The sequence below is a fragment of the Mytilinidion resinicola genome, assembly GCF_010093595.1.
Source record: "Mytilinidion resinicola strain CBS 304.34 unplaced genomic scaffold BDZ99scaffold_4, whole genome shotgun sequence".
Lineage (NCBI taxonomy): Eukaryota > Fungi > Ascomycota > Dothideomycetes > Mytilinidiales > Mytilinidiaceae > Mytilinidion > Mytilinidion resinicola.
This window is the reverse complement of record NW_022985440.1, coordinates 188764-208494: the sequence shown is the minus strand read 5'-3', so window position 1 is coordinate 208494 and position 19731 is coordinate 188764. Positions and strand designations below refer to the sequence as shown.

At 54.4% G+C, this 19731-nt stretch overlaps 6 protein-coding genes across 6 annotated transcripts; 2 read left to right on the top strand and 4 right to left on the bottom strand.

Moving 5' to 3' along the window:
- Window positions 1-2006: 2006 nt before the first annotated feature.
- BDZ99DRAFT_459490 (uncharacterized protein) lies at window positions 2007-2859 on the bottom strand. The gene is made up of 3 exons (XM_033719175.1): window positions 2583-2859; window positions 2203-2463; window positions 2007-2151 (listed from the first exon to the last, which is right to left on the bottom strand). Exons 1-3 carry the CDS (start codon window positions 2686-2688, stop codon window positions 2075-2077), a joined length of 444 nt encoding a protein of 147 aa, XP_033580681.1. The 5' UTR covers window positions 2689-2859; the 3' UTR covers window positions 2007-2074.
- Window positions 2860-5155: 2296 nt separating this feature from the next.
- Window positions 5156-8734, bottom strand: BDZ99DRAFT_223562 (uncharacterized protein). Its single transcript, XM_033713450.1, has 3 exons — window positions 8208-8734; window positions 6331-7982; window positions 5156-6198 (listed from the first exon to the last, which is right to left on the bottom strand). Exons 1-3 carry the CDS (start codon window positions 8500-8502, stop codon window positions 5260-5262), a joined length of 2886 nt encoding a protein of 961 aa, XP_033580680.1. The 5' UTR covers window positions 8503-8734; the 3' UTR covers window positions 5156-5259.
- Window positions 8735-8816: 82 nt separating this feature from the next.
- On the top strand, window positions 8817-10218 carry BDZ99DRAFT_223543 (uncharacterized protein). The gene has a single exon (XM_033713449.1). The coding sequence runs from the start codon at window positions 8878-8880 to the stop codon at window positions 10147-10149; it is 1272 nt and encodes a 423-aa protein (XP_033580679.1). The 5' UTR covers window positions 8817-8877; the 3' UTR covers window positions 10150-10218.
- A 69-nt stretch (window positions 10219-10287) lies between these two features.
- On the bottom strand, window positions 10288-12306 carry BDZ99DRAFT_485875 (HAD-superfamily hydrolase; the record flags this gene model as incomplete). The annotated part of the gene is made up of 2 exons (XM_033722740.1): window positions 10288-11668; window positions 12266-12306. The coding sequence occupies 2 exons, from the start codon at window positions 12304-12306 to the stop codon at window positions 10288-10290; spliced, it is 1422 nt and encodes a 473-aa protein (XP_033580678.1).
- Window positions 12307-13092: 786 nt separating this feature from the next.
- BDZ99DRAFT_459485 (Aldo/keto reductase) lies at window positions 13093-14395 on the top strand. Its single transcript, XM_033719174.1, has one exon. It carries the CDS (start codon window positions 13202-13204, stop codon window positions 14207-14209), a length of 1008 nt encoding a protein of 335 aa, XP_033580677.1. The 5' UTR covers window positions 13093-13201; the 3' UTR covers window positions 14210-14395.
- Window positions 14147-16862, bottom strand: BDZ99DRAFT_553569 (uncharacterized protein). The gene is made up of 3 exons (XM_033727098.1): window positions 16694-16862; window positions 16181-16609; window positions 14147-16123 (listed from the first exon to the last, which is right to left on the bottom strand). The coding sequence occupies exons 1-3, from the start codon at window positions 16753-16755 to the stop codon at window positions 14335-14337; spliced, it is 2280 nt and encodes a 759-aa protein (XP_033580676.1). The 5' UTR covers window positions 16756-16862; the 3' UTR covers window positions 14147-14334.
- Window positions 16863-19731: the final 2869 nt, after the last annotated feature.

The following is a 19731-nucleotide window of genomic DNA, read 5'->3' as shown; positions in this document are numbered from 1 at the left end:
CGATCAAAAAGATTGCCTTGACTGAACAAATTCTCGTTCAAGTTACATTTGTGTCAGGTTTGAATTGCTCTGATTTCTGTAGGTGTCTAGCTAGTTGTCCATATAGCAGGAGAAGGAGATGGGCCACCCCCTGGGTGGGCAACGGCTGAGTTCAGCTGGATTCTGTACAGCTGATGTTCAGCTGGGTACTCTACAGCCGATGTTCGTAGCGTAGCGTTCTGACCCCCCCCCACATCAGTTGAAGAGAACTGCTATACATGAAAAGGAGTGAATAACAAGAGTAATTACGTAGGGGCCACGCCAGCGGCCAAGTGTCACCCCCAAGCTAGAAACACGAGACGGCGCCTGCGGTAGGCCTGCTGCTCTGCAACTTTTGAATCAGTCCCTGCACGTGCGGCCTCTGCATCACCACTTTCTGCTGGACCAGTACTGCTACGGCAGGATCTGGCTCCCAGTTGGGCGGCTGTTGATTCTCGCATATGTACGGGCACTCTCTGTACTGATGTTATTTCCCGCAGAGGCAGGGCCGTAGGCCAGGTTCTGGCCGCGGGCGGTTTGTAGAACCTGTGCTGCTGCTAGTGCTAGCAGGCGCATGTGTTGTATTGATTTCAACCCCCTGCAGCGTTGTAGCGAATGCTGCCTGGCTTGTGGCTGTTCTAGATGCTGCAAGCGTACCTTGTCGTTGTGTGCGGTATTTGTTCATGAGCTCGATAAGGTGAGGTGGATATTTGGCTGGTGTAGCACGGCGCCGGCGTGCTAATTTGTTCCTCTGGTAGCTAGAGAACTTAGGGTCATTCTCTTGAATTGCTGAGAGAAAGTCGTGCTGCCCTCGCTTGGTTCTTGAGGTTGATGAGAAGCTCATGCACCGAATTGTTGTCACCGTTGACTGTAAATGGTATTCTAGGTAAACTTCAGCAATTGTCTTATAGATGTGAATTCGTAGGCTACGAATCGCCTGCTATATCTTGGCGGCGTCGCACTGCACGCGTACGATAGAGAGCCATTGCTTCTACTTGGCGGGAGAGATAGAATAATGGCGTCGGTCGTCATCTTTGTCTAGGAGGGGATCTTAGCTTCAGTCCGTGCGTTGAGGCTTGCGATGGCACAGAACTAAACCACGTGGGGACTCAGGTTGAAATTGATGTGAACTCTGATTTCTATAGACGTCTAGCTAGTTGTATATATACTAGGGGAAGGAAGGGGGCCACCCCCAGGGTGGCGCGCTAGTAAGTTCAGATGAGCCCTGCACAGCTGAGGCTTCAGCTCGGTTCTCTACAGCTGAGATTTCAGCTGGGTTCTCTACAGCTGATGTTCGGAGAGTAGCTTTCTGGCATATGAGTTGTTGATCCTAGGTTGTAGTGTTGCAACCTGAGTTGGGGGATAAGGCTGTACTGAAAGCTGAAGGAGGGTTCACAAAGTATTGAGGCTGTAATTTACAAAATCTACACCCCTGTTACACCCCATTGCTAGCGGGCCCTCACACAAAAGATACGCCTGATACCGTAGTACCCCCTGAGAAACAGTACCCTTGCCTCGCGACCTGGTGCCGCAACGGTCTTGAGCGCTGAAGTCTGGGGCGTTCAATAATTGCTAAGAAAAACTTATTTTTGCTCTTACTTTAGGGGACGGGTAAATTGACACCCCCTTTCGAGTAGCCGCACACCCCCTTTCGAGTAACCACACACCCCCCCTCTCTTGGCGCTTCACCGCCTTCTGATTGGCTTAGAGCAGTGCGGAGGAAGCTCCGAGCATTCACCTTTACGTCTCTCTACACGTGATGCTATACGCAAGGCCGTACGTGATGCTATACACGAGGCCGTACGTGATGCTATACACGAGCTCACGTACAGCTATATAGCTATGCCGATTTGTATAGCCTCACGTATAGCCTCAGGTACGAGCTCACGTACGAGCTCACGTAGTCTAAGTCTAAGTATAAGTATAGAATAGAATTCTATTCTAGAAGTGTCTACGTGCCTAATAGCATGCCAAACCTGTCAAAACTTCACCTTATTACGGCTCCTTTGCATTAAGCCTAGCCCCCTAGCATCGCCGACTACACCTACTCTTCACCCTAATTAATATACCCCTCGATTTCCTCATCATACGCTGCAAGCTGACGTAGAAGCTCCTCTCGGCTAAGCCTCTGTGCTTGAGGATGAGGATGAGGCTAAGGCATAGGCTGATTTGTATGCTAAGTACTATCTTTCCTCTGAAGTGCCTTTTTCTGTGGTACCTTATCCTTTGCACCAGGCGGCCGGCCGCGCTTCTTAGCTGCAGGTGCAGCCGTAGGTATAGCCGTAGGCGCTGCTGTATACGCTGCTGTATGCGCTGCTGTATACGCTACTATATACGCTGCTGTATGCGCTGCTATATACGCTACTATATACGCTGCTGTATGCGCTGCTGTATACGCTGCTGTATGCGCTGCTGTATGCGTTGCTATAGGTGCTGCCGTAGGTACTGCTATAGGTGCTGCCGTAGGTACTGCCATAGGTGCTGCCGTAGGTGCTGCCGTAGGTGCTGCCGTAGAGGTGCTGCCGTAGATGCAGCTGTAGGCCTAAGAAGGGCTGGATTAATACGAGAAAGATTAACCGGTGTAGCTGTCGACTGATAGGTATTCCGAGCGACAGGAGCTGGATGAGGGACTACAGAAATAGGCGGTGCTGGCGGCGGAGCTGTCGGCATGCGTCCTGGAGGTATGCTCGTATGTCCACTCTGTCTGGTTTACTACGGTATTTTGCTAGGCCGTAGGCCTGCGCTAATGCGTGCGCTTATAGAGCAATATGCGCTTCCTCTGTTGTAGCGTAGTACGCCAGCCGTGGCGGCTGGAGGGCCATGGTGAGTGTGTTGTGGAGGGAGAGGAAGAGGATGTAATTGATTTAACCAAGGCCGCATTTGGAGAGAGCATTCGGAATTAATGAGCAAGTTAAGCGAGCGAATTGGAAGCTCCGGAGCAGTTCTCCAAGCCAATTAGAAGGCGGTGAAGCGCCAAGAAAGGGGGGGGTGTGTGGTTACTCGAAAAGGGGTGTGCGGCTACTCGAAAGGGGGTGTCAAATTACCCGCCCCCTTACTTTAAGTTCTTTGTGGGCTTTGATCATTTCGTTGGATTTGTTCTGTGTCCTGGAAACAGCATTTGACTTTGCTATTCGCCTGTTTTTGACATCCTGCACATTGATTGGAGTGCTTGTTCTTCAACGTGCTGAACATCATTCGATCACTACATTTCCTCGCCATATTAGCGACAACCCTCGCATCACCTACTTCCAGGGCATCTTCCGGCGAAAATGTCGCAGTTCTTGTAGATTGGAGACACCATCAAATCTCCCTATTGTGCCCCATCCTCCACAATCACGGCCACCTCCTCTTCTCTTTGTATCAAATTCCACACGCCTCAACAAACGTCGGAAGTGCCCCGAGAACAAACGCCTCGATGGAAGCTGTGGTGGCGACGAGAGATACACTTGCCCAGAAAGTGGGTATGGAAACTGTTGCTCGCAGCACGGCCAATGGTGAGTACTTGGAATCGCAAAATAGTAGGAGTAACTTCCTAGCTCCGCCTCTGCTTAGTGCGAGATGCACGGCCTCTCGACTTTACACATCCTGAAAGGCTTCATGAAACAACTGAACTATAAGCATCAGCCACAGCGGCATAGGGTCATGTAAATGGCGGAGGTCAGAGGGTGTCCACGTTGGGGTGGTATAACACCCGCGTCGGATGACAACTTTCTAAGAACATAATCGTCTTAATACGTCACCGTCTTAAGAGCATATCCGTATTAAGAATATAACCGTCTCAAGACAAGTCTATCTTAAGAGCGTGACTGTCTGGAGAACGCCCTCATCTTAAGATGCCACCGTTTTAAGACCATGGTCGTCTTAATAACATAACGTCTTACGAACATACTCGGGTTGCAGCAACCTAGGATCAGCAACTCATACGGTTTACTAGGTATCCCTTACTCTCCCTTTCTCTTCCTTACGAAGTTGTGGTGCTTCCTTGATGTCAAAGGAAGGGAGTGGCTTTTCTTGGCGCCTTCCTTGCTGCCGAGGCCTTGGCACCAAGGGAGCGCCCTAAGGGATAGTTCATCTCGTTCCTCTATATAGCCCGCCTTTACGGCATCTACAATACGACAGAGTTCACATCAATTTCAACCTGAGTAACATGCCGTCTTAGGAACGTGACTGTCTGCAGAATAGCCCGTAACATATCGTAGAGCAAGTTTACTCGAGACTTGGGGCCTGGAAATTGGAACCTGGCAGGTCTACGGGCCTTCCGGGCAGGGTGAGGATCCTTATCCCTGTCGAATGCAGGGCCCAGAACTGGGGCCTCAGTCTCAAATCAGGATCCGCTCACCATAGCACAGCCACAGCTCAGGCTGGAGCGTAAGCAGCTCAGTTCCCTGAACGGGAAAGGGAATTTCTTGGGTGCACATTGGGATATTGTACTACCTGTTTCAGTCAAGCATCCCTAAAACTCGACCACAAGCGGTGTCAGCAAGACGTAAGGAAATTTTTGACGAAGTAGCGTAGGTGTATGGACACTGACGACGAAGCATCGAGTTTCTTCGTCCATCACATCACACACCCCACCCAAAAGCACACCACAAGATCTCTCAATCACTCACTCAATCCATCCATTGCATTCCACTCCCACAATCTCTCCTCGCATGCTATAGACTCAAGTAAAGACCATCCTGTCCTGGCAAAAGCGCCTCCAGACAGACAGTAACCCTCGCAATCGACAGCTGCCACCCCCCATCGGCAACGAAGAAAACAGCTAAGAACATGCACCGAAAACAGAAGCCAATTTTTTTGTGATCCGATCCATCCCAGATCCCCACCGTGCAAATTGTAAACAAGCATAGCGAATCCCTAATCAAACACATGCTTATCCTAGCCACGAGCATTCCGCTCAGCTGAAAACGAGAGTAGGAGTCGAACCGAGTCGAGTCGAGTTGCCTAGACATAAGGAAAATAAGGAGACTCCAGTCATAATACAGTTTTAAGTAAACGAGATGAGATGAGAAGAAAGTTTCAAGGTGTTTCATAGAAAAATCGCGGGCTCTGAACTACATTATCGGTAGCAGTAGTAGCCACACGAACCCCAGCTTATGAACCAGCCCTCCTAGTCTCCTCTCCTCTCGTCTTCTCGTGCTCCCTTCACTCATACCCTCTTCTCTCTGCTTTGCCAATGAATCAAAACATAGAACCAGGACTGACCCAATCAATCCACTCCTTAATCAGCTTATATCTGCTCTAATGTTGCCCGTAATTCGTGCCCCAGCCACCACGATTGTAGCTGCCGTAGCCCGCACCGCCAAATCCGCCATACTGGCCATACCCACCGCTCTGCTGATGGCTCTGCGCGCCGACATGTTGCTGGCCCTGGCCACCTAAGCCGCCAAGCCCGCCGCCGTACTGGTTGCCCTGTCCGCCCTGAAGCTGGTTCAGATGGCTCGGATACGCGCCGGCGCCGAAGCCTCCCTGCTGGTGCGATTGCGGGGGCGGTAGGCCGCTCTGGCTGGCCTGGCCGGGGGTGTTGTTCGTCGCAGAACCTGGTCGACCGGGTTGGCCGAGCGCAGAGGGGCTGGGCCCGCCGCTGGTCTTCGAGTCGCCGAATGGCTTCAACGAATCCTCGTTCGCGGTCTGCTGTGCGCCTTGTTGTTGCCCGTAGGGCTGATTTTGGTATCCGCCGGCCTGCGAGCGGCTGAAGAGGTCGGGAACGCCGCCAAAGCCTGCGCCGGCGCTGGCGTTGTGCTGAGTCTGAGAAGGCTGTGCCGAGCCAGATCTGCCGTACTCTCCAAGACCGCTGCCGAGCGCGCTGTCACGTCCGTGCATAGATGTTTGACCGAATCCGCCAACGTTCGCTGGAGATGACGAATGTTGGTCGTAGGAGGCTTGCGGAGAAACGCCGTAGCCGTGGTGAGGTTGATTGTACATACCCTTACCTCCGCCGAAGGCTCCATAGCCTTGTTGGCCATAGCCGGCGTACTGGTTCATGTAATTCTGATAGTATGGGCTACCATAGTAGGGGTGGTTGTACGGATATCCTCCAGCATGGCCCGGTTGAGTGTGTGGTTGCTGGTGCATGTGCTGGCCTTGTTGCGAGGCAGGACCAGTTGGATGCTGGGCGCCCAAAGCAGGATTCGGTGTTGTGTGTCCGCTGTTTTGCGCCTCGCCGTAGCGGCTTGGTGCCTGATGGTGGGTGTCAGATGGGGTACTTGAGGAAGTTGGAGAAAGAAGGAAATGAGGGAGCAAGAACATTGGACTGAGTATTGAGAGAGAACGGTCACGTTCAAGATAACGTTCATGTTGAGAATTTCTTACCTGCTGAGCCTGCTGACTCGGCGGGAACGATGAGTCGCTTGGGCCAGTACCAAAGGCACTTCCGGTCCGCTGTTGCGCACTTCCCGCTTCCTGTTGGCTCGCGGCGGTCTGTTGATTGTAGTTCTGGTAGTAATTGTTGTACGCATTTCGTTGCTGGTCGGTCGTGAAGTATTGCGACGAGTATTCGCTTGGAGCGGAAAAACCTGCACCTTGGGATTGTCCTTGCTGCTGTTGCTGTGGTGCACCCGCGGTCTGAGCCTGGCTTGGGTACGAGTCGTATTGGCTTGTCTGGGCTTGCTGTCCGAATGGGTCGTATGGTTTTTGAGCGGGAGCGGATGCCTCAGCACTTTGTCCGTAGCGCCCAAATTGACCATACTGTTGTCCAGTTTGTGAGCCTTGCTGTTGCATGACCTGAGGCCCAAGCGATGCTTGTGGCGACTGTTGGTGTTGCGGCACAGGTGGTAAGCCTGGCGCTTGCTTGGGGGTTGGCGACGCCTCCTGGGGTTGATGCTCCGCTGGAGGAGCGGCTTGTCTAGGGGCTGGGGGAAGAGCAGCCCGCGGTTGTGCCACTGGAGAGTGTTGTGGCGGCTGAGTCCGCGTCTCTGCCTCTTCTCGGTCCTCGTCGACGTCTAGCGCATTCACATCGCCATTCAGACCCATGCTTCCAAATTGTACTGCGGCCCTGTCCACTGCGTGATTTCCAGGCATAACAACGGCCTCTTGTTGTTCCAATAACCGCTTCTGGAAGCTGGCGCTCCTGTGTGCTGCGCCTGTGGCCTTGTGCGCGGTAGTGGCATATCCTCCCATTGCTGGCCGGCCGATTGGTGCCTGACCTGCGTTGCTCAGCGGAGTCGCAACAGTACCCACGCTGCCGATGTCCCTAGAGCTCGCGACTGTGCTAGCAGCAGTCTCCGTTGGAGCGGGGTTTGAGGCGTCCGGGAGATGTTCTACATTGTCCTCCGTCAACTCATCCTTGGACGGTGTCAGATCACCAACAGAACCATCCGTTGGCTTCGTAGGAGTCCGATTACCATCCTCTACCAACACTGTATCGTCTTCGGGAAGCTCGTCTGTGACTGGCGGGATTGGTAGAGGCTCCTCTGCTACTGTCTCCTCAGCTGCTACTTCATGAGCGGGGACCTCCGCCGGGGTACTCTCTGGCTCTGCCTGCACCGGGGGTGGCTGGGCTACCGGCTTTGACGCTGGTGGCGGCTTCGAGGCCGCAAACATGCTGGCCCATGTCTTCTTCGCTCCAGATGGAGGGGCAGATGTGGTTTTGGGCGCTTCAGGCTCCGCAGCTGCAACCGCAGTTGGAGCAACTGCTGATAGATCCCACGCCGGAGTGCTCTGCTTGGGGTCCGCCGGAGCTGGAGTAGTCTCCCACACAGAAGATTCGGTCGTCGGAATCGACTCTGGGCCAGTTGCACGTGTACCATTTGTAGAAGCTCCGCCGCGGCCTCCTCGAGTGCCGCCGCGACCACGTTCGGGCCGTCCACGCGAGCCGCGAACACTATCCTGGCCAGCGCGAGTCCGGTTTCCACGAGTCGCAGCCTGAGGGTGGATAGTGTCAGAGGGGGTGCTGGTGGTGTCCTTGACCTTGGAGCGAGATCGATCCTTTGTCTTTTTGACTTCGGCAAATTGGAAGACATTTCCTGGGTGAAATCTGTTAGCAATCCTTTTTCAATGATGTTGCAAGATGTTGCGAGCGAATGCACAGCTTCAAGGCGATGGTAGCTCAACGCGAAGAAAAGCTAGAAGCGCATCGCAATGACCAGATTGGCAGGTGGCGCCGGAGCGGCCGCGACAAGTGATGCGAGGAAGCTGGCGGACAATGCAAGGATGGAAGAATCGCGCAGATGGAGGGCCAATGGACATACCTTCGGTGATACGCTCAATTGTGCTTTGAAGATCGCCGTCGGTTTCCTGCAGCGTGAGGACCAGGTCGACGTCAGACCAGTCGGGGAACAGCTCCTTCAGTGTGGTCAATTGCGACAGATACTTCCTCTTCAGCTCGCCGAGCTCGCCTTGGTCTGCAGACGTGTCGGAGGGTGTGGAGGCGGCGACATGGTCGCCGTTTGTCGTCTTGCGAGGGCCTCGCACTCCGTGCCCGCCTCTGCCGCCGCGAGCTGAGCTCCTGCCCCGAGTGGCAGGTCTGGCCTGGACTTCAGACATGTGTGTGGTGTATGTGGTGGTGAAGGGTCCGCGAGCGGGACGGCTTCGTTGTTGGTCGGGGAGTGAGGTTGGCTGGCGATGGCAGAGGTATGCTGCGGCGGGTGAAGGGGCTGCTGCTACGTGGGTGCGGACAGGCGAGCACGGTCTCTGTGAGGCGAGCTGGGGCGCCTGCTCAGTGGGAGGACGATGGAAGCGTGTTTGGTATGGTCGTGCTGGGGCTCATGTCATGGAGATGGTGGGTGAAAAGGGAACAGTGGCTGGTGGCAGGAAGGGAAGGTTGCGCCAAGCCCTGGACACACCGCACCTCCAGGCCACTACACCACCGCCATCGGCCAGCAAATCCCCTCGGGAGACCCAAGACTGCCTGCTGCCACGATGCAGTCCTCGGCCGCGCGCGCCTTCAACCTCCTGTCGGCCAAGATCCACCCCCAGCTCCCGCTGACGCCCCGCGAGTCCCAGCAGCTGCTCTCCCTCCTCACATCCTCCTTCAGACGACACCTGGATCGCGAGCATCCCGGAGCCCCCGAGGCTTCTGCAGCCCAGTCCTCTCGGCGAAGGAAGTCGATCAGCAAGACCGCTGCCCAGGATACCGCCCTCAAATCGGCCTCTTCGCATGTCCCCATCAGCAGACTGTTCGAGTCTGTCCTCGCAAATCCCCTGCTTGCCCACAAGCCATCGAGGCAAGATAGTCATCCAGCTATATCTGCCCTGCAAGCCTTTTCGAAGAATCCCTCGCAATGGTTCAGAGACAGTGTAGCAGACGGGTCTGCCTCTATCTATACGGCATTCCTCTACGCAGACGCCATGAGGAAGACCTCCAATGCCACGGCGACAAACGGCATCGCTAGCTCCAACAAGGCTGGAACTGAAATCGCACAGTGGCTGTGGGCGAGTGGACTGGAGACGACACCAGCCTTCATCGAGAACCATGCATTTCATACTAACTTGGCAGCGTTGCTTATCCAAGAGCGCAACGAGCGACCACTGTGGCGATGGCTTGGACCGGATATGCAACGTGCTTTAGAAAATGCCGGTATTCCGCCTGCACAGATTGCTAGATTCCGTAGCAGATTGCTGAAATCAGTTGTGCTCTGCAAACTCAACGGGACAGGCGGACTCGAAGACGCTATATCCGCACATCTTCATGCCTGCTCGCTGGAAAAGAATACCTCCAGGCCTGTGAAATACTCAGAATTTTTTACGTCTGGCGCATCCATTGTTAGCCACATTACCGCGAACTCCCGTGGCATATCTGTGGCATCGTATGATGCTTTCTTTGGCAGCATTCACAAGTGGTGTAGCGGCGCCGAAGGCTTCAAGGCATTGCTTCTTCTCCAACATCCTTCGACGCCGGATCTCAATCCAGCTCTCCAGTATCTTAGGAAAATGGCGCCTACCTTCACATACCCAAAACACCCGCAAATGCGTTACTTCCTAGTCAACTTATCCTTGGCACTAGCGCGCGGCCTTCTCGCAGAGGACAGATTCGCAGACGGCCTGTGGGTGCTAGACTTTCTCAAAGAAAAATTTCCCAAGGAAGTTGGGTGGAAGCCGTCGCCTGCACACAGTGCAACAGAAGAGCACAATCTGGACATATCAAAGGATGAACTGGAGAATCTGCGGCTACTAGAAACTCTCAACGTATGACCAAATCGACATATGATCATACTGCAATTGCTAGAGTACTTTGGAACTCAAAGAACCCTTCAAAGGGCTGTCAATCTATTGGATATAAAATGGCCATGGACCAGAACGCCAAAAAAAGAAGAAACACAACGCTATAGCCTACTCAATGGCCGAGTTGCCATTCCCATGCAACACCGGGTTCATTTTCTCGTTAAATCCAAACTGAAAGTCGTCACCGAGCTGCTTCCTGCAGGCCATCTGCACAGCCTCCAACACGTTCTTGAAGACACCAAAGCTAGCCGGATTCTCGTCGTCGTTCCCTTCGCCTTGGTACACACCAGTGCGCACCAGGCACGTGTTCCAGCCATACATGTTCCCACCGACAATGTCCGACGCCGGGTTGTCGCCGACCATGTACACGTTCTTGGGCAGCTTCTCATCGTTGTGGATCTGCTCCATCCAGCTGGTGATGACCTCGTCGGCGTACCTGTACGTCGCCAGCTCTGGCTTACCATACACGACACGCTCGAGATCCTCGCCGGTGACGGCCTTGTACATGGCCTCGAGTCCAATCCGGAACGCTCCTTGCGACATGCGCGGAGTCGGATGCTCCGTCGGGCACAGCAAATCGCCCTGCGAGAAGTAGATGGGGATCCTCTGGGACACGGGGTCCTTGGCGACGGTGTGCAACCGGCCGTCCTCGCTCCGGAGCAAGTCCATGATGATCTGCATGTCCGTCGCGTAGTCGCGGCTATCAGAGAAGACCATGATGCACTCGATGTTGACTTTAGAAAAGTCACGTGGCCGCGACGTCGCGCGCTCTTCGTCGGTGAAGACGCGGTATGGCGCAATCGTCGGGTCCCAGGCGATGATGTCGTTGGGGACGACAATGTCCTTGAAGCCGTACTCCTCGGCGACCTCGCGGCAGCGGTAGCCCTCGCCGCCGACGACGAGCACGGTGCTGTAGTACTCGGCCAGCGCGCGCATGGGCGTGTGCGACTGGATGAACTGGTCCGTCGAGATGGGCGACTGCAGGATCTTGGACAGCTGCGCCACGCGCGCGGCCTCGGGCTTGCCGGACCCGTTGGTCAGGAAGATGTGCGGGATCTTGATGCCCAGCTCGTTGTCGCCGTTGAGGATCTCGAGCACGCGCTGGCCCTCGGGGATCAGCTCGTCGCCCAGCACCAGCACGCCGTCGATGTCGAACACGAAGGCCATGTCTTTCGCCGCGTGCACCTTCTCGCTCGACAGGTCTTGCACCTGGGCGGCGAGGATGTCGCGCGTGGGCTGGATCGCCGGCATGCCGGGGCGCACTGGCCGCGAGACGCTGGAGAGCCGCGATTGGCGTTTGGAGCGCGGGATTGGGAGGGAGGTCCCGAAGGAGTTACGGGAGCCTCGCCTCTCCTTCATAGAGGGGGAGAGGGATAGTTGGTGCATGTAGGACTGGGCATCGGAAATGGAGGAGCGAGTGGCAGGCACTTCAATGGCATCGTGGTCGCCGCCGCCGTTGGCCTCGGCGGGGATAACGAGGCTGCCATGGCTGCCGATGTGGTGGCTACCGTGGCTCCCAACATGGTGGCTGTTGCGGCTCGCGACCTTGCGGAGGGAGTGAGGGGAGTCGTGGTGGGATTTGGCAGGGCTGATGGGGCCTTGGACGCCGAAGTCTGAGTCGTCGAAGGCGGGCATATTGTCGGATAGTGGTCAAGGGCAAGTCAAGCCAAGTCGTGAAGAGGAGAGGAGAGGAGAGGAGAGAATGCTGGTGTGGTTGAATGACAACCACGGGGCTGGCTGGTCGCAGTATATATCCATTCTCCCTACAAAATACAATGCCACCGCCATTTTCTTAACAAAGGGCCCCTGGAAAAGCCCTCACTATCTCACCCACCCCTCTTCCCGTTCGTCTCCGAGCTGAAACTCGTCCAGCGCGGAGCCTGCTCCACTGATAACATCATTCCACCTCTGCCATACGCTCTGCGGCGCGACGACAAAGGAAATTCTGTGGATAGCGGTGGAGCCGCCTTACCCACCCTTTTGCTCCTCCCGGCGGTCTAAGGGTCCTGCTCGTGGCTTCTTCGGGACGGCGAAAACGGTACAGCTACCACTGGTGACGCCGCGGCCGGCAAGCGTGCTTGCTTACACAGAGCGCAGCAGCTGCCAGAGATTGTGGATACCAGGCATGGTGTTTTTTTGGGAACGGCTTTGCCGCCGGCGAAAACGCACAGAAGGCTACCCTAGCGAGGTTGCCACGTTATCTTCAAGCCCACCGAGATTTCGCAAGCAGAGCGAGTTGGTTGGTACGGCGGGTCGCGGTGATGATATCAAATATGGACCCTGGGGATCCACACGTTGCTGCAGGGCTTCCTTGCGGCGGCGGAATGCCTTTACAATAGCAACGCCATGTCGATCGCCCGCTTGGTCGTTTGTCGTGTCAGAGATGTAGAGAAATGGCTTGGGTTTTTAGCCACTAGCGGTGGGACCATTGGGTAGGGCTGGAGACGGGTTGCAGAGTTTCTGCGGTATGACGCGAGATATATGGGGCTTAGCGCCAAAGCGAACGGGTTTTTCTATGTTTAAAGTCGCCAGGGGCGGGAACTGCAGACCTGCAGGGTGGGAACTTCACCCTGCAGGATGGCTGCACGTTCCTGATTTCGCGGTTGCTGGGGTGGTTGCGTCGGATCGGAGCGAGTGCCGCGCAGCAGGGGGCTTTTGGCATGTGCAAGTGTTGATTCTACGGGTCGTGGATTGAGCGGACGAAGCAGTGGCGGTGAGGAGGAGTGGAGCTGGAGAGGAGGATTCCACACTTTACGTCATGGCTAGAAGTGTTGAGCGAGAGGGTGCGAGAAAGAGTCGGAGCGAGGGGGGGATAGGTGAGGGTTTTCTTTTCTTTTGCGCATGGTGGGGTGGTGGGGAGGAAAGGGAAGGTGAGTGAGTTTCATATACGCCGAGTCGTTCGCTGATTCTTGGGCCAATTTTGTTCATCTTTCTACCAACATTCTCTATCTGCTATACTCAGCTCAATAGTCCTTGATATATCCAATTCGACTGCAGAAAGAGAACACACAAAACCACCAAAATGGCCATCCACCCCTCCACCACCCCCTCCCCCACCATCCCCAAAGCCTTCACCCTCAACACCGGCGCCTCCATCCCCAGCATCAGCTTCGGCACCTTCGCCAATGATGGCGCCCAGGGCTCCTCCTACACCGCGACGCTGCACGCGCTGGAATCCGGCTACCGCCACCTCGACTGCGCCTGGTTCTACCAAAACGAGGCCGAAGTCGGCGACGCCCTGCACGACTTCCTCGCCAAAACCCCCTCCGTGCAGCGCTCCGACATCTTCATCTGCACGAAAGTCTGGAACCACCTGCACGAGCCCGCCGGCGTGGAATGGTCGCTAAAATCGAGCTTGTCGAAACTGCGTGTCGACTACGTAGACCTCTTCCTCGTGCACTGGCCCATCGCGGCCGAGAAAGTGGCAGAGGGCGACACGTTCATGCCGAAGATCGGCGCGGACGGGAAATACGTGATCAACAAGCCCTTGACAGAGAACCCGGCGCCGACGTGGCGGAAGATGGAGGAGCTGTATGACTCTGGTCTGGCGAAAGCGGTGGGTGTCTCCAACTGGACGATCAAGGGGCTCGAGCAGCTCCTCGGCTACGCGCGCGTCAAGCCGGCGGTGAACCAGATTGAGATTCATCCGTTTTTGCCGAATGTGGAGCTGGTCGAGTGGTGTCTTGCGCATGGTATCCTGCCGGCGGCGTATAGCCCGCTTGGGAGCCAGGATCAGGTGCCCAGTACGGGGGAGAAGGTCAGGACGAATAAGGACCTGATTAAGACGGCGGAGAAGCAGGGGGCGACGCTGGCGCAATGTCTGTTGGCGTGGGGGCTGAAGAGGGGATATGTGGTGCTGCCAAAGAGCGCGACGCCGAGCCGGATCGAGAGTAATTTGAAGGTAGCCGAGCTGGGGGACGAGGGGTTTGAGGCGATTGAGAGGGTGGCGAGGGGGAGAAGGACGAGGTTTGTAAATATGAAAGATACGTTTGGGTGGGATGTCTGGCCGGAGGAGAGCCAGAGTGCGTGAGGGGTGTTCGTTTGATGTTGGGTTTGGGTATACATAGAGGCGTTTGAGAGCGAGTGGACACACCACGCTGCGAGTTATGAAAAACTTTTTCTCTACAACTTCGGTATGAAGCTCCTTGAGTTGAATCAGAAGAGCTCATCCGCACCCACTTGATCCCCTCCTCTTCCTCCAGGATGCAAACACCCCCTGACTCTCACTCGTTCCCATACCGGCTCTTCTCCTTGTCTCCGTCCGCCCCCTGCTCTCGCTCCCCCTACTACTTCTGCCACGCCTGTGACCACAACGTCTTCCCCATCGCCTTCTATATCAGGATCAAGGCAATACCGCGCAACACAAGGGCCTTGAACGAGCCCAAGATACGACCCCATTGTCCACTTCTTGACATCCACGCCAGAGGGCGACGTGATGGTAATCTTGATACCCGGAAGTTTTCTCGCGACAGCCAGACGATGCTGAGCAGCTATTCGAGCAGCAGGGAGGGAAATTAGATTCGGTTTCGGAAGTGGTGGAGACGCGAGTGGTGAGATTAGGGTTTTAGGCTCAGGCCGCGTGAAGACGGAAGATGGCGGCACCGGTGTGGAGACACGCTTCCACTTCCCTTTAGCATTGACCGCCATAGCAGTTTGTATCTGGAGCTGTGGTGTCGCCTTTGTTGCATTTGGGTCCGCTGCCATTTCCGTGAGCCTGGACGGCCGCAAGTCGAGCATAGATGTTCGCTTCGCTGACTTCGGCGTCGGTGTGAGCGTAGGAGTGGGCTGCACGATCATGGATGCCCTCGTGCGGTGCTTGCGTTGTTGGTCCGCAACCACGGCGGCTATGTTCACTGCTGTCTCGTCGCCTTCTCTTGCGATCGAGGCTCGGGGGGCACATACTGCCTGCAATGTCCCGTCGTCGGTCGGTGCGCGGAGGGTTCGTAATGCTGGTAGGTCGCCGTCTTTAATCGCCTTTCCTAGCGCGACGGTGGTGGGCGGGTGAGGCGTGAGACACGACCAGTGCAGGTATCTCAGGCTGGCTGAGCGAAACACAGCATCTGTGCTTGCAGGCAGTGGCCACGCATCTTCAGATGGGCGTGGTGTTGGGTTCTGAGATAGCGTGAGGCGGGATAACTCGCTCAAATATTGAAATATTTTACCCAATACGGCGAGATCGGTAATTTGGAGATTTATCAGGCTTAGATTTACAATGGAAGCGGCCGCGGGCTGGGCGAAGTATCGTTGCAGTCCTGCGTCAGTGAGACCAGGCAGTTTCTCGAGGCGGAGAGATTGAAGTGGGGGGAGGGCGGCTAGGGTGCGGTTCGAGAACTCGGCGGCACTGAAAAAGGAGAGCGAGAGATTGGATAGAGACGGCAGAGAGCGGAAGGTCGCGATGAAGGCTCGAAAGGTCATTATAGGAGAGGATGACGAGGACTGCGAGTGAAGGATCAGGGTGGTGAGCGAGGGCCAGAAGGAGTGCTGCGCTAGAAAGGTTTCAGTCAAGTCGGCGGTAGGGTCGTAGAGATTAGATAAGTTGTTCGAGTCGCTGTTCCTTGGAAACGTTGGGGACGTTGGGGTTGCTGGATCACTCGGAGGCTTGAGAAGCCATATGCGCTCCTTCAGATGATTTCGAGTGGATAGAGCGTGGGAAAGCCGGTCGAAGCTGTGATTGTACGACACATGGAATCCTGTCAACTTCTCCAGATCTGGACAAGCCATTACAACAGATGCAATCATGTCTACTATTTCCCCTTTGTCAAATATATCAGCTTTGCGATAGACCTCCTGGTAGTTCTGGCAGTTGAGCTCCTTCACGGTCCTTGCTAGAGCCGTTCTCTCACGTAATGTACGGCGTAGAAGTTTCAAGCGGCGAGTATTCTTGAGCTTGAGCTTCTTCATTTCGTGGTTTCCATCGTCAGGGAGTACCCATATATTGCGATATCTGTCACGACATTAGCATTGTGTATATATCATCGCATGCCAAGTTGGGATTACTGACAGCTTTGCTCTTGCAGCTTTATCCCAGGCTCGACTTGTCAGAGCTAGATTACTGACATCTCGCAAATAGCAAGACGGGCAGACATGCTTCCCGGGCTGAAAGTGAAGTAGCTCTAGCTCTTGTAGTATGCAGTCGTATATCTCTCGCGGTAACTTTTCAAACAAGTTCGTCCTCGGTGCGGTCTCCTCAGTCGACCTCGATCGCTGGGTCACTGATGGCCGCCTGTAACGATCCAGCTCCCATGCTGTCTTCGTGATGGTGGGAATAGTATCAAAATCGTAATGAGTGGTGGACTGGACACTGCTATAAGACGTGGCCGAAGATTCTTTCGAGTATATCGAGTCGCGAGAGGGACGCGTCGATGTGACAGACGACACTGAGGAGCGTTTTTCGAGCTGTCCAGTGCCACAGGGACGCGGGGCATCCACACTACAGATGGTGTTAGAGACGGATCTCTCATACGCGCAACTAAAGCATCGAGCTGGGAGGAAACTCGTAGTATCGGCCGTTTACCTCGCAGGTGGTTCTTCTGTAGAAAGGCTGGACTTTCTGTGGAATGACAAGAATCGTAGCATTATTTAGTAGTGATGTGAATTAGCTACAAATTACAATTATAGTAAGACTAAAGGTATAACTCTGGCTGTGAACATGGAAATAGGTGATGAAGAGAGGTTGAAGAAGGCGAAACCGTGGGGGAAGGTGGTGGATACGTGGGCATATCAGAGATGACGACGGCGCCATGCTCAGATCGGCCCACGATACTGCAGGATCGAAGCTAGCGCCAATTAATCTGGTAGACGACGAGGAGCGACGGCGGAGAGCGCTCAAAGGAGCTGTCAATACGCCACCAGCACCGAGTGCAAAGGGCCCAAGCCAGCGGGGCAGGGGTCCACTGCGCATGTATCGCCATGCGGTTTGCCGAACGCCGTGGGCAATGCCGTCTCCCTGCGACGCAACAAGTGGCAGGCCGCCGTTGGTGCTGTTGTTCAGGCTGAAACATCTACTGCAGTTGGGTGTTGCGCAAGACGGCCATGCACGTGCGCCCCTTGGCTGTATAGAATGCCAGTGTTGTTGCAGACTCACCGTCCAGGCGTTCGCTGCTCGCTTGTGCCTGGGCGCTGATCTACCGCTTTTCAGGGGCTGCAGCCCGCCGCGCTTCCAGCTTGGGCTCCTGCGAAAGGCATCGCGGCCGCCGCTATATTTGTGGCGCCCGGAATTATCCTCGGCTGCTGCCGATCCTCATTGCGCGGGACGGGCACGACAGGGACCGTTGATACAAGTAAATATTTCACAAGCGTGGGGGATCCGCGCGAGAGTCCATAACGGCAATGCTGTGCCTTTTTGGACGGCCGGAGCACTTTTGATGCCGGAAGCCGCGGATGGCATTCGTAGATTCGTCTGCCTGTACAACAACAGCAGCATGGAAATCTGACTCCGTTACTGAACGGAACATGCCCCGCTCACATCTATGACGAGTCCTGATCCATGAAGGCAACATTGTCGAGGCAACTGTCGGGCTTATCTTGAGTTTATCGTATGATCGAAAGCAGCCTGAAGATAGCATGCATCTCACCGGTGAGCGCTAATCCTGCTCAAGTTGAGGGAGACCCGTTGATATCGACCATCGTCCAATCAAAAGGAAGGGACCGGTGGCACTAGCAGCCAGGTCTGATAGGTACCAAAAGCAGAATATGGAAATACCACATAGACGGATATGCTGTAAGCCTTGCGCTTTGAGTATACCTGCCGGCTGTGGTTTTGACTGCAGTGTCCAGAAAGTTGCGCATTTCATCTCCCTGGACTCTTATCGATAGTTCTGCCGGAGCATGCGATAATCAAAGAACATCTTAATATTCGTAAGGTGTAGACGTGGTCCTTTTTCTATCACCTTTTCTGGGAATTTAGCCTGAATGTGCCATGAGGTGCCATGAGAGGCCCTCACGGGTGGCCTCGGACACAGTATCGGAAATCCGGACACGCCCACTAAAGACTAATGCTTCTATTTGTGTTGGTTTTCCCATAATATTTTTTTCCGTCACTCATCTTGTAGACCCCACTTGCGGCTTTCCAGTCTAACACCTGCATGTTTTGCGGCAAGGTTTCGAGAAAAATGCATCCAAGTTTATCGCACCCTGGCTTAGCTCCCGATCGCTTATCATGAAAAGTGTTGCGAGGAGCATGTCTAGTATTTCTACTCTGATTTGACGGTTGACGATGAGGAAAGGAGGTACCAAGTTTTCGAGGACATAACGTGGAGATATCTTGTAGAGTTTCCGTAAAAGGCCCTGACACCGCAACGCTCTAAGATGAAGGCGTGTCTTTTCTTGATTGACACCAAAGTTTGGGAGTAGTAAAACCATGTGACTGTGTAATAATATACAAGAAGGCGAATTTCGGGTGGCAAATCAAGAAATCGGAAAGCGGTGTACGAGTTGGGGTCCATGCTGGGGATTCTTTGAGGGCTTGAGCCATTGCTCATGTTGACGATAGAAGGCCCTACACGACGACGGTCATCTAGAGAGATGAGCAATGGCTTTGTGATTTGGAGGCGCATGCTAGATGTCCTGGCGTGGTAAACCGATCAGCGAGCCGGTGGACGAGCAGAAAGTATGAAACTGGCATTTGTGGCCTGAAAGTTTGGTGTTCCCATGGAACTGGTGGGTCGAGAACCCGGGAGTTCGTATACTGGCAGGTCTCGGCACAAAAAGTGGCAGTCTACGAATCTGTAAATCTATTCTAAACCTTCCGATACTTTAAATACGCACCCACTCTAGGCTCACCTAGCACTGCTTGAGGCTCCATGATGCATTATCAAGAGCTGAAAAAAGACAGTCGTGATCTGTCTGATTGCTCTTCGGGCCACCCTAGAGGGAGTTATAACAGACTGTCATCTTACGTCCAATGAAGCCTGCCCGGCCCTCTCGTCTATGACGGTCAAGGGTCTTGGAAGCTGCAAATATTTTAGCATGTTAAGAAAAGTTGCAATCTTGGTACCGATACTTTTCCTCTGGCATGAGGAGAGGGTCTTATGAAAGAAAGATCGGGCCGTAAGGTAACATCAAAGAGTATTGGCGCGAAGCGGCGGGTACTAAATTTAGCTACTAGATCCCTTCACTCGTTACGGCTACCTCGAACTGAACATTCTTCTCGCTATTAGGAGCTAGCCAATACCTAAGAGAAGCCAAATCTAAGGACCGGGACCCTAGGCGTTTGATGATCTGGATTGTGGCGCTAGCAATGCTACTTTTGCAGCCGTCAAATTGCTCCTGCATTGGGCTCTTTACAGTATCGGGAACTACCCTAGACGACGGTAGGATAGGTCAGTCAAAAGCGTTTAGATCCGCTCCGATTTACGCTCCCTAGGATTGTACATCTTTTCTAACCTCTTTTCAATGCACTGGAATACATCAGACAGTCGCAAGGAGTGCACAGACTTTTTATCTAAATCTTACGAAGAAGCATGGGGAGAAGTCAAGAAAGAGTGCAAGACTTGTGTCCAAATACCGTACTTGATGCCATTTCGCAAACAGCTCTCTGTCCGCGATGTATAA

Coding starts and splice junctions, on each gene's coding strand:
- BDZ99DRAFT_459485 (XM_033719174.1), top strand. CDS start 13,202: ATGGCCATCCACCCCTCCACCACCCCCTCCCCCACCATCCCCAAAGCC.
- BDZ99DRAFT_459490 (XM_033719175.1), bottom strand. CDS start 2,688: ATGCCGACAGCTCCGCCGCCAGCACCGCCTATTTCTGTAGTCCCTCAT. Junction 2,464..2,582: donor TACACCGGTTAATCTTTCTC/GTATTAATCCAG, acceptor CACCTATAGCAG/TACCTACGGCAGCACCTATA. Junction 2,152..2,202: donor GGCACTTCAGAGGAAAGATA/GTACTTAGCATA, acceptor CTCATCCTCAAG/CACAGAGGCTTAGCCGAGAG.
- BDZ99DRAFT_223562 (XM_033713450.1), bottom strand. CDS start 8,502: ATGTCTGAAGTCCAGGCCAGACCTGCCACTCGGGGCAGGAGCTCAGCT. Junction 7,983..8,207: donor AATTGAGCGTATCACCGAAG/GTATGTCCATTG, acceptor GATTTCACCCAG/GAAATGTCTTCCAATTTGCC. Junction 6,199..6,330: donor CGAGTCAGCAGGCTCAGCAG/GTAAGAAATTCT, acceptor ACCCACCATCAG/GCACCAAGCCGCTACGGCGA.
- BDZ99DRAFT_223543 (XM_033713449.1), top strand. CDS start 8,878: ATGCAGTCCTCGGCCGCGCGCGCCTTCAACCTCCTGTCGGCCAAGATC.
- BDZ99DRAFT_553569 (XM_033727098.1), bottom strand. CDS start 16,755: ATGCTACGATTCTTGTCATTCCACAGAAAGTCCAGCCTTTCTACAGAA. Junction 16,610..16,693: donor ACAGAAGAACCACCTGCGAG/GTAAACGGCCGA, acceptor CACCATCTGTAG/TGTGGATGCCCCGCGTCCCT. Junction 16,124..16,180: donor AAAGCTGCAAGAGCAAAGCT/GTCAGTAATCCC, acceptor ATGTCGTGACAG/ATATCGCAATATATGGGTAC.